At 39.3% G+C, this 13133-nt stretch overlaps 2 protein-coding genes across 2 annotated transcripts; both read right to left on the reverse strand.

Moving 5' to 3' along the window:
* Nucleotides 1-322: 322 nt before the first annotated feature.
* Nucleotides 323-4996, reverse strand: tmem151bb (transmembrane protein 151Bb). The gene is made up of 2 exons (XM_022192968.2): nt 4565-4996; nt 323-3966 (listed from the first exon to the last, which is right to left on the reverse strand). The coding sequence occupies exons 1-2, from the start codon at nt 4640-4642 to the stop codon at nt 2557-2559; spliced, it is 1488 nt and encodes a 495-aa protein (XP_022048660.1). The 5' UTR covers nt 4643-4996; the 3' UTR covers nt 323-2556.
* Nucleotides 4997-6447: 1451 nt separating this feature from the next.
* On the reverse strand, nt 6448-10164 carry grxcr1b (glutaredoxin and cysteine rich domain containing 1 b). The gene is made up of 2 exons (XM_051950717.1): nt 9588-10164; nt 6448-8668 (listed from the first exon to the last, which is right to left on the reverse strand). The coding sequence occupies exons 1-2, from the start codon at nt 10005-10007 to the stop codon at nt 8624-8626; spliced, it is 465 nt and encodes a 154-aa protein (XP_051806677.1). The 5' UTR covers nt 10008-10164; the 3' UTR covers nt 6448-8623.
* Between the last annotated feature and the right edge of the window lie 2969 nt (nt 10165-13133).

The following is a 13133-nucleotide window of genomic DNA, read 5'->3' on the forward strand; positions in this document are numbered from 1 at the left end:
TAATCAAAAAATAAAAATAAGTTTTGACATATAAAGAAGATTCTGCACAGTTTTAACTGATTTTGAATAATATTAACTTGTTCCTACAAGGTCAGATTTCCTTGAGCTTGAGCTTCCATTGAAGCAGCGGTTAGATGAAGCTCACCTAGGTTTTTCATGGATTTTCCAGCAGAATTCAGCCATCATTTATTTTATTATCTACACCTGTGCTTTTTTTGTGACATATAAACAAACCTCCAGAGAAAATGCTCTCTTGGTTCAGACTCTTCTCGCCCAGATATGACTTTGATAATCCAAAGCAGCCACATTTTTGAACTACACATGGGTGTGACCAAGACATTTATTGCAACTTTTATTTATCCAGCAAAGATGATTTCAAATACATATTTTGAAAGGTAACCAAGTTATTTATACAGCCCATTTGATTATAATGACAATAACATTTGAAACTTTTTACAGGAAACTTCTTTGAACATTTGTGTGTTTGTAATTTCATCAGCTTCAATACTTAATTATTTTAGAGAAATTTACATCAACATTCAGCTCCACTACAATTCATAATGTCTAGTGTCACTGCATCAAGTGCATAATACTGGTGTCACTACATTATTGAAAACAATGTAAAGATGTTATGTGCTTCGGATGCATACAATAAGTTAATGTTAGATGCTATAAAAAAGTCTGCATTACAAAGTTTGTATAATGTTGGTGTGTAAACGTAAGTGCATTTACATCCTTGCATATACTGGCTGTAAACTCCAGTCAAAAGAGTCAAAAGATCTCCAAGATAAGTCAACATCCAAAGTCTCTTTCGGGAACACGTCGGTGCACACTCGTTTAACACTGTGATGTTCAGTACACACTAAAGAGTGAAATAATCATTGTACATATTAAAAATGAAACATTATTCCTTTAGTATAGACACATAATGGACATATACACTACAGAATATCATATATGCTGGTGGCTTACATTCATGTATGTTGATGGTTTTAACACAGTGTCTCAGCAGAAGGAAATCATGCAATTCAGACATTTAATGGTCTTTTTTTGCAGTTAAATCCATAATATGTTTTGTTGTTTGACAGATGTTTCAAATGAACTATAGAATATAAACCAGTCCTCATCTTTTCTGTCCACGTGATAATGTAATGACATGTCGATGTGTTTGTACCACAGTTGCAGGCAGGCTTTGTCGTGGCAGTAGGCAGCAAAAAAGTCCAATTCGAGACAAAACGTTCAAACCACTCATGTACTTGCTGAACGGATCGTGGGTAATTGAGTTTTCATAATGTGTTTCAGTCGGTCCAGGTAAAGGCTCATGTGACTGGACAGTATTCGTGCTCCAACTATTTTTCAGTTTCTGGGTCAGTCAAGACAAATTAATCAAATCTTAAAGCAAATATCTGGCTAAGCTGTGCTCATTCTGTTTGGCTGTTTCTACTTTCCTTGCAGATACCAAAACTTTGATTCCATTGATTCCAACGTGTCTGTGGAGGTTTGAAGGACAAAAATGTTACAAAAGCACCAACTGTAAACATCGTGTTGAAGCGTCAGTCATCGAACATCCAAAAGAAAGAGATGCTTCTCCCTGGAGCTGCCGTATAGCACCAACAGTCAACAGTCAAAAAAGGATCAATCCATTGAAGAAGAAGCAAAGATACACCAGAATGCAACGAAACCACAGGACCAGTTTGTTGTCTGAAAAACCGTCACTCACTTTCCACCAACACTTTAACTCACAGCTGAAAATAAGCTTATACCTGTTGCCTGAAATAGGTTTTTTTTTTAAAAAGGCATTCAAGAAATGTAGAAGTACATGAGGCATGTTGATAAAAAAGTAGTACACAAAAAATAACTTACAGCACGACACAGAAGTCATGAAAAACACCATAGAATGGCTGAACAGTGAGAATAAGAGTTGTCGCTTTTGAATTGGAGGTTTCCATGGTGATCAGGGCCTCTGTGATATGCATAAGCACAACATATTGGATTGGTATTCCTCCTTTCAGTCTTTGTCTTCACAGTTATTGCTGTAATTAGAAGCAGGTCAGACTTGTCAGTGCTGCTCCATTCTGTTGCTGACAATAAATTCATCAAAATCAACTCCAACTTGGTGTGACGCTGAGGTTTCACTGAATGAACATGAGATATTTCAACCTGTTCATCATGACCACTGGAAAGGTCTTATGAGGTAACTGCAGCTTCAGGTTCATATGTACTGGAGCTACATATGAGATCTTGAAAGCTATGGCAAAGCTGTACAGTGTAACAGTCGTTGTCTCCTTGGATTTTACTGGAAGCCAAGCAGATTTTATTTTCTGTATGTGTGTCTTAGTCTGTTCTCAAACCACCGCCACTCGGTTCTCCACTCACTGACCACTGTTATTGCTTTGGTGATTCACACATTCAAGATTCAGGCAATTCTTTCTGATTACATGACAATACAGCCCGAATCAGTGTATCTGACATTAAGACTTGTTTACACACAGTTTCTGATGTCCAGAGTGTTCATATGCTACAGAGACGCCACCTGGTTCCTCAGTGACTGCATAGTCATAAAGAAGTCTCCACACAGGAGCCGTTTCTGTGGAAAGATCTGTGGTTGTGGCAGTTCTCACTGCAGTGGACAATGAGCACTGGGTAGCAAAGAGCGTCCTCGTAGTCTGGGGGTTCCTCGTCGTCTGTGGTGAGGCGCTCTGACAGACAGCGAGTGTTTTCGCTAGGACTCTCCTGGTCGTCCAAGCTGCCGCTCCTCCAGAAGCAGCTGCGCTGGGAGCCGTAGCGCCGTGCCAACGAGAAGCGACTGCCGCTGAAGGGGATGCGGGAGCTGGCGCCGGTACAGATGCTGAGGGCGCTCCTGGAGAACACCGAGGAGCAGCTGATGGCTCTGTGGCAGCGCTCGCAATTCTGACGAATCCCGCTGAAGCTCGACGGGCACTGGGCCAGGTCCATCAGGCCGGCCTCTGAGTAGCTCGGCACCAGCTGCTGGTTGGAGCGAATGTGCCACTCCAGTTCTGTGCTGTCGATGGTGTTGACACGAGGGATGCGGCGCCAATATGGCCGATCATCACATGGGGTAACAGGGAGGTAATCGTGCCCAAAAAGCTTCTCAACGCGATAGTGCACATATGCAGTGCGATACTCTGTGAAGACTCTGAGGGGCCAGGAGAAAGTGAGGAAGGAGGCGAACCAGAAGACGTAGTGGGACAGATACCAGGGGTGGTGCTCTGGGTCACACAGCACCATGACATACTCCTTCAGGTCAATGTTCTTCAGGTGCATCCCCTCCCTGGCCTCCATGTAGTCATCAAGGCCCTCGTTGTCGGTGAAGAACCTGGCTCTTTGTGTCAGGTAGGAATTCTCTGACTCTACGTTGGCGAAACTAAAGCACTTGGTGAACCGCATCTTTGTGAGAGCAGACTTCTCCAAGCCCAGCAGCTGTTTGGAAACATCTTTGACGCCACAGTGACCGTAGTCAAACTCAGCTTCTGCCACATGGGTGTTGACACGTTCGTGGTAGACCTGGGTGCTCGTGTAAGCATCTCCATTGCGGTAGCGGGTGACCTGTCGAGTTCGGCGAACGTAGTGGTAGCTGATGGCCTTCCACCAGATGCAAGGTTTAGCTTGCTGCATCCTCTGGATGCGCTCATAGATGCCCTCCACATCCACCTTGTGCTGCAGCTCATTCTTCACATGACAATGCCAGCATTCAACAAGATAGACCAGATAGAGCATGCCCAGTAGGGCCAGGGGGATGTAGATGTAGCCGTCAGAGCAGGGACTGTCGTGGTACATCATGGACTTCCCTTTGAAGGCACTGTCAAAGGTGAGGCGGGTCACCTTGGTGACATGACACCAAACCATCGCTCCCATGCAGCCGTACATGAGGATGGACAGGAGCAGGCATTTCCAAAAGCTCTCCCGACATAACGACTTGCTCAGAGACTGCTTCAGGGGTCTTTGCTGTCAAGTCAAAGCACAAAAAAAAACAAAAAACAAATGAGAAAGTCATTTTAAAAAATCCGAATATAATTTATCAGCACTGAGCTGCTTGTTTGCTTCACTGTAACACAGCAGCGTGGGCAGAAGTAGACTAGAATTAATGAGCAGGTCATGCACTCTCCTAGTAACACCCAGAGATTAGGAAATTACCTGCAAAATAAATAAATACATAAAAAAGTAATCAGTTTGTAAATAATGAATAAGAGGAGATATTTCTAACCACTGAGGACATGTGGTGTCATTTTATAGCTTTGCTGAAAGGGTTGTTTGTCAGGTTTCAGAGCAGGAGGGATTTTACAGGCCAGCTCCAGCAGATAGCAGGTAAATGACAGGTAAAGATGATCAACAGTCACACACCTAGTGGAATTTCACACTAAAATTACTCATTATCTATGCAGCCTGCACAATTATACACATCCACCCATGTCAAAGTGTAGAACAATAAACCTAAAATGTCCAGTAATTCAGATGCAGTGTTACAGCCTGCACATGGACTCACTACAGCTCTGCGACAAGCTCCGAGCAGCAGACCTTAACAAAAAGCTGGTAGAAAGCATACCTCCTCTCTGGTGTCCTCCTCCAACACGGTGGTGGTGCTGCTTTCGCTCGCCGTCGCAGCCGATGCTGGAGGAGACATGGTGCCGCTGGAGGTCCGGCAGGGCGTGGAGCAGGAACAGCGCTACCCCCTCAGACCTGCATCCACGCTCATCTACAGCCGAGCCGATCGCTCAGAGCCTCGGTAAATGGCCGTGTGCTGAGGAAAAACAGCGGGGGTGTGTCTACAGGAAAGCCCGCATCCTGCTCGGTGTGGCTGTCGGTGCCGCAGTACCGGGATGGAGGGAGAGAATGCTGGATGTGGATGGATGCCCCCCCCCCCCCCCCTCAGGGCCGCCTGGTGTCCGTCAGGATGGGCAGGAGGCGTCGGTCCGTGGAGGGCTGCCAGGGTCGGAGTGATGGTGCTGATGGAGCAGGTGTAGGGGAGATGGTGTTGCATAAACCTGCCACTTAAAGGGAACGTTCACCTAAAAGACGCCCTCTTTGTAGGGAATTATAATCATGTGTTGCTCATTAATTCACATTCTCAGCAAATATTAGAGTCATTCCAAGACTGGAGGACATCTGGGCTTCAAAATGTTTGGAAAATAAGCCTTCTATTCACTTTTTTTTTTTTTGCTCCATATTCATCAGTTATAGGTAATAAACTATCAAAGGTTTGATAGGCTCAACTTGCGCATCAGTGGTAGGATTTTTAATCTATGTTTTGTTTGTTGTTTGCTATAATAAGAATGCTATGATTATCGATACACACACACACAATGTAGAACGAAATTAATCTCAACTCTTGGGGTGTATATTGCACTGTTAACAATTTAAATAAAAAAACAGCTATATTAGATAAATAGAGATATTTAGCTACACTGTAAAAAAAAAAAATTCCTGCAGCTGTGGTTGCCAGAACACTGCCGTAAAATTACAGTGAAACATTTTCTTAATTTATGGTAAAGAAATGTATTGGCATTGTGGATTTTACGTTGTTTAAAAAAAAGAGCTTCATTCCATATTTTACTGTAAAAACAAAAGTTTTAACCTTTAAAAACTTGAAAATTTGCATGAAAATATTATATAAACTAAATATTATAAATATTAAAACATTTTTCCATTATCAGCACAACAGTTTGTGTATTTAACATTAAATACATGTATTTTTAGCAATGACATGGTCATAGCTGTCATAGATATTAGAGCATATGTCTGTTATTAACACAAAAATACATCAGTTTGACCAGTATAAACTTTATTTTTTACATGAAATAAATCAGCACAATATGTACTTCTAGCTTGGAAAATTTGTAATCTTTTGAGAAATAAATGAAAAATAAACATTTTAAACATTTTAAAAATCGTTCTTGCATGTACAAAAATATAGTGCAAACAATAATATAAGGTTATTATTCTTAACCAAAATGACATAAAAACAAACTGATTCTTATACAGACCATTTTTGATCCACTAATGGAAGAGTGTAGAGTTCAATCACTGGAACATCTGAGGTTTAAAAGACCAATTCCTCTGACTGAGTGTAGTTTGTTTGTTCAACATAATTTAGTCAGAAATTGTCATATCTTGAAAACACGAACGAAACTGTTGTATTTTTCCTTGTTGTTTTTTTTTTTGCCTAAACATTACTTTTTAGAGTGTAAGCTGACCCTCTGAACGTACACTTGAACTCCCTGCTGAGCCTTCTGTTGAACATTGGAACTTTGAACACACTTGACCTGCCTGCCGCCCAAACAGATGTTCCCTGAGAACACAAGGAGAGTCCTTTCATTACCAGAGGACAACAACACGGCCGATGCAGTAAAGCATAACCAATTCCCACAAGTATCAGTGTCCTCTCAAGAGAAAATCTAGAATGGACTGTAAAGGTCCAGTGTCACTCAACTAGAAGCTCTACCTGATGGTTGACTGAGTGTTAAAGACCCAGAGAAGATGCTGTTCTGTTTGTGAGTTTGTGATTCGAGCTGTGAAGTCAGTAAGTATAGAAAAATAAACAGTTTTGACTTTCATTCTTCCAGCTGGTAAAGGTTGCTCACTAACATAACATGATTCATGCCAGTTACTTAATCTGCATCCTCATCGCCTTTTTCTTATCACACTCACATGCAAATTAATTTTATTTGCATGTTGTTTTAGCTGATTATCAGAACATGCTATTTATTCCATATAATATACTAACATCAGTATCCTACACTGTAAAACATCATGAATGCATTTACTCAAATCAGATTATTACCCCGTCAAAGAGTTATGTGACAATCGGTGTCTGTCTGTCTGTCTGTCTGTCTGTCTGTCAGCAACATTACTCAAAAACAGACTAATGGATTTGGATGAAATTTTCAGGGAAGGTCAGAAATGACACAAGGACCAAGTGATTAGATTTTGGCAGTGATGCGGATTATAGTCTGGATTTGTTAAAGATTTCTGTATCACTGCCAGATAGTGGCACAGCGTCACTGTAACCATGTCAACAATTGAACACTACATCAGCTGCCTGCTGACGATCACATGATTCTGATCCAACTACAAATCCACTGCTGAGGACTTATCAGGACTTATCCATGAGAAATGATTCAAGGAACAACTGATTAAATTGTGGGGGTGTTTCTGAGTCCCATCAGTTCCTGCTACATATTTAGGTCACATGATTCAGTATCTGTACATAACGTACACATGCAGAACACACACCTGTGCTCATCACAAGGTCATTTTTTATTAAAGATTCCATCCGTCGGAAATGATACAACGACTGAGCAGCTTTGGTGGAGTACTGCTCTCTGACTGACATGTTATTATACATGACATTATTAGAATATTAATAGTGAAGCATCAGTGCTGCAGGTGGAGCTCATTCATTTACTTAATATGCAGTTTTATATAGAAGGACAGCAGATAAGGACTTGTCACATTGTTTTAAAACAAAAATATGATAGAAAAACCTATTTCTTGTTTTTGGCCTTTTTCTAAATTAACTGATTTTTGTTGACATATTTCATCATCTGAACTTTTATTGAAATGAAGCCATGTTAGACACTTTAGAGTAAAAAATCACCTCATAGACATCTGAAATGTGATCGTGACGACATGCTGCTTTATTTAAGAAGCCAAAGAAGTTGGAAACCACTCTTTAATCTTCAACAATGTGTTTTATTTTAAAAGCCTCTTATATTATCCATCGTGTAAAAAGGAACTAAAGCTGCAAGATGAATGTAGTGGAGAACAAAGTGCAATATTTGTCTCTAAAATGTGGTGAAGTAGAAGTGTAAAGTAGCATAAAATAGAAATGCTTAAGTAAAATTTCAGTGCCTCAGAACTGTACTGAGGTACGATGCTTTCAAAAATGTAGTTGTAATGTAGTGGTAATGTTATACAACAAGTGAAATGTATTGAACTAAGTGTCTCCAAACCCACATATCAAGCATGAAATCAGCTGCAATACATCAGCGATAAGCAGCCTTATATCTGCCTCTTTAGTCAGATGAAGTTCTGTATCAGTAACATTTACAGAATATGTGAATTATGTGTTCGACATAGTAAGAATCACATTCAGTCTAGTTACAAAATGATTACAAAAAACACACATATGCACATAATTCAGCTTCACACCATGGAAAAGACCCCACCAAATATCAAAATCATGTGAAAATTTGGGTCACAATTAAACGTGCATCTTAAAAAATAATACAAAAACCCTTTTAGAACCCTTTTAAAGTATCTCCTCAAGCTGTTCAGCTGTTTGAGTTATGTAGAATTGCCTTTATTGAGACAAATGGATGGAAAACAGTTTAGCAGCAGGTGTGAAAAGTTTATCTGTTCGGTCTCAGATGATGACAACTACACTGTTGTGCATTATTTGCTGCATTGTTTGTATCAGAGAGATGGCTCTGAAGAACAGAACATGCACAGACTACAGCACTGTAAAGCTTTCAAAATAAAAAAGGAATATGTTTTTAACCTGTAAATTAAGTGAAGAATCCTGGTGTAGAGAAAACTGCAGGACAATCTTCAGCCTCAGGGTTTTTTCTCCCTGTTGGCCACAGCGTGTGAAATTCCACACGGGTTACTGCTTTTCCCAGGGTCTCCTTTTCTGATGACGAAGGGAACCCTTAAAGGAAAACAGAATGAAGCTTATGACTGCTTTTTACAGCGATTAACACACTGGAAAAAATGTTGTTTTTACGGTAAAATTCTGTGGTCGCCACAATAAAACATTTTTTACATTTACAGTAAAGAAATGTGTTGATACTGTTGATTTTAGGGTTAAAAACCGTGCCTCATTCCATATTTTACTGTAAAAACAATTAACCTTTAAAAATTTGAACATTTACACAAAAATACCATATAAAATATAGTTTGTGTAATTTATTATAAATATTACAGCATTTTTCAATTATCAGCACAACAGTTTGTGTATTTTTTAACATTAAATATACGTATTTTTTAGCAAAAATTGTGGTTAAAGCTGTAAATTTTAAAGTATATGTCCATTATTAACACAAAAGTGTATCAATTTGACCATAACAAATTGTATTTTTCACATATAATAAATGCAGAAATTGCATTGTTATAAATACTGCATATTATCAGCACAACAATATGTACATTAAATTGGGAAAAAACTGTGTTGTTTTAGAGAATTAAATGCAAAAATTACAGTATTGTTATACACATTACACCATTTTTCTATTAAAAACTGTGCAGGAGTTTGCAGAAGGAGAGCAATGTATTTTTTCAAGAGAAAGAAATTCTTAAAAAAAAACACGTTTTACCTGATTTACGGAGATTCAAACTGTTGTAGAGTTTACAGATTTTTACCGTCATGGTTTGAGAGTTTTTCACCATAAAATGTACTAACTTTTTTTACAGTGCACTTTCCTAATAATAATAATAATCCTCTGTTCACTCATGAAGAAGAAGCGCTGTGGCATAAATAATCAGATCATCAGGATCAGACTTAACCTCCAATAAGAGCGGTTTCAGGTGATGTTTTTGCTGCTTCTGAGCATCTTTTTGGAGCTACTTACAGTGTACACGTTGGACAGGTTGTTGAAAAGCACCTGGCCTGCGCTCACTTTGTTCCTCACTCCTCGTATGGTCCCGTTCTTGCTGCAGATGTTGATCCTCTTGTTGCTGAAGAACATCTCCCTCTTGGCACTGGCGTACAAAAGCAGGTCATCGGGTTCGCAGCCGTTCTCGGCAGCGGCGGCCTCCACCTGCAGGCCGTTCAGGTGGCTGTTGGCCTCGCTGGCGGGCACCGGGCCGCCCTGCTCAGCCTCCGGGCTGCTGGTGCCGTCGGAGTCCACCGAGTCGGACACCGAGCCGCACCAGACCCTCTCATCCTTGAACACCTCCGCCAAGACCCGGCCGCTGTTGGCAGACGCTACCCTGAACCTCACTGTTTTCCCAGGCTTTTCCTTCTCCTGTTTCATTCTTGGCCCCTCCATTGAAACACAAGAATGTCGAACATGTTTCACGTCCCTTTCAGAGAAGCCAGACGAGCTCTTTCAGCCTAAGCCATCAGTGGTTCGCAATTATCAAACAATAATATCCTCATTGACGGCTCAAAATGGCTGGAAAACACCTCGAGTACAAAAACCAGACGCTGAAATGGTTAATAATGGATGAGGCTGTGCCATGGTAACGGCTAAAACAGGCAAACAGAAAAGTGATATTAGCAGCTTCAATAATTGATCAAGGTTAGTTTTCGAGCAGCAGATAGGCTACAGGCCTGGTGTCTAATCCTTTAGGGTCTGTCGGCCAGCAGAGAGGATGAATTACCCCGAAGACACCACATGACCTCTGGTGACCTTTGCCAACCTCCATTATGCTCCTGAGTCAACTTTCAATTAAGACTGCTGCCTGTTGAGCTGTTTTACATTGCAAATAATGTTGATGTTGTTTAATTTTTTTTGGCCTTTTCTAGGCTTCATTGGGGTTGGAGAGATAGTAAATGGGGGTAATACATGCAGCAAAGGGCCACGGGCAGGAATCGAACCCAGGCCGCTGCATCAGAGACCAGCCCCTGTACATGGTTCACCTACTTAACCCATTGAGCTATACAGGGACCCGATGTTAAGGTTTTAAGAGATTTGTTTTACTGTTGAGGGGTTTAAAAAACATCCTGATCACCGATGTCAGGGTGTCAGACTCTTTCTAGTTCAGGTTCCACATTCAGCCCAATTTCATCTCAAGTGACCAGTAAGATCACAGCATAATAACCTTTAAATAACCACAACTCCACGTGTTTCCTTTGTTTTAGTGCACAAAAGTAGATTCTGAAAAAGTTCACATTTAAAAATGATCTTTTTACTAAAACATTAAGAACAACCTGAAATTTTTAAAGAAAAATAAAATCAAGTTCAACAATATTATGCCTCAGTTTATCATTTACACATCACAACTTTCAGATAACAGAATGTCTACAAAGAAACACAACATTCAGTCAGAGGTATCTGGATCTGAATGATATAATATTTTGCTTTATGATCCAAATGATAAACATTATACACATAGAGACAGAAAACAACAATTAAAAAAATGAGACACAAAATGACAAAAGCTAGGAAACAAAATGACAAAAAGTGAGACGAATGACACGAAACCCAACTAAAAATTAGACAAAAATTCAATTCAATTCAATTCAATTTTATTTATATAGCGTCAATTACAGTCAAATCGTCTCAAGACGCTTTACAGAACCCATATGCCTGACCCCCAGAGCAAGCCCAAAGGCGACAGTGGCAAGGAAAACACCCTTTTAACAGGGAAGAAACCTCGAGCAGAACCCGGCTCTATATAGGGGGGACCCATCTGCCTGCTGGCCGGGCGGGTTGAGAAGGACAGAGGAGGGCAAGAGGGAGGGATGGGAGAAGAGGGAGGGGTGGGAAAGCAAGGAAAAACACAACACACATTTGGATACATGTATGACAGGATATGTGAACCAAACAAAGTATAAGCTATGTGTAAGTTAAAGGACATGTCCTGGTCAAAAATAACTCCAAGATTCCTCACAGTAGCACTGGAGGCCAACGTAATGCCATCCAGAGTAACTATTTGCTTTAAAAGCGAGTTTCTAAGATGTTTGGGGGAATGAGACAAAAAAGTTACAAAGCGACAAAAAAATGGACAAATGACAAAAACAAGACAAAAAATGACATAGGTGAGAAATAAAAAACATGAGACAAACTACAAAAGTCAGACAAGAAAACAACAAATACAAGACAAAATATTACACAAATGAGAACAAAAATGACCAAAGAGCAATCTAGTATTTTAATTTCTGATCAAAACAATTTGTCATGGCCTAGAAATTATTTTAAATTTAGTTTTAAAAATTTGCACTTTATGTGTTCTCTGTGATTTTTACACTCAGGGCCGGACTGTACCCTCTGGAGGGCCGATTTTGGCCCGCGGGCCACATGTTTGACACCCCTGTGGACATTCACTAAGAGTAAGTGCAACAAATCTGTGTTTAAACCCGTCCTGGCAGCCAGTTGTAGGTAGATTTATGGAGTCGTCGTGCTGGAAGCCGTAAAGATGCTCTGCTTTGTGTAGAAAGGGTTAAAGCTTATTTTATATTTTCACAAAGGAATTCTAACTGTTAGCACATAAACAATGGAAATAACCTTCATTTATGTGATTTTAAATATATTTTTGTATTTTCTTTGTTTTAATATAATTGAATAAAAAGATAAAACAAGCATTCCTAGAACCCTGTTCTATTCCCGTCCATTTCCAGGTAATCCTTCAACAATAGCTCTGCCTGTTAAGATGATTACTTAAAGCTAATCATGTTTTGAGCTGCTTTTCTGCCATCAGACAATAATTTAGTCTCTAAAATCAGCTTCAGGATTTTGGAAGTTAGTTTTATATCATTTATGTTGTATTAGGGCTGCAACTAATGATTATTTTCTTTATCAATTAATCTGTCTGTAATTTTTTTTTGGATTAATTGATTAATTGGTTGCTCTATAAAATATAAGAAGACGAGGAAAAATGTTCGTCAGTGTTTATTAAGCTCTGTATCACATATTCAAAGTGCTTTACAGGCAAAGGTCAAATAAGGTCATCAATAAAATATAAAATACAGCAGGCTAATATTAAATTTAATTAAGTAAATCTAAAATTACACAGCCAAGTTGAGCAAAGTGCACACAGATTTTACAGAATACTAATTCCAACTTCAGATGTTTTGTCCACAAAGAGGAGGTTATAAGCAAAAAACATTTAGTCAACAGCAGCAATCAGAAAATTTTATTTTAAAAGAATAGATATATAAGAAGTTTTTTTCCTTAAAATTACTCAGAGCTATCCATCAGTGTCAAAATAGGTGGTGATTAATTAACAATAATAACAATAATAATAATAATAACTTTATTTATATCGCACCTTTAAGAACATACAAACACAGACAATCAACAAGATATAGGAGACAAGTCAGAGCAGTCCGTTAAAGTAAATTTTAAAAATTATAACAAACTAAATCAATAATTAGCTACATTAGCAATCATAACAACAAATTAACTAGGTAGTTTAATAATTAAAGAATAAGATTGAGGGTTAAGTTTGAA

Source organism: Acanthochromis polyacanthus, chromosome 1 (assembly GCF_021347895.1).
Source record: "Acanthochromis polyacanthus isolate Apoly-LR-REF ecotype Palm Island chromosome 1, KAUST_Apoly_ChrSc, whole genome shotgun sequence".
Taxonomy (NCBI): Eukaryota; Metazoa; Chordata; class Actinopteri; family Pomacentridae; genus Acanthochromis; species Acanthochromis polyacanthus.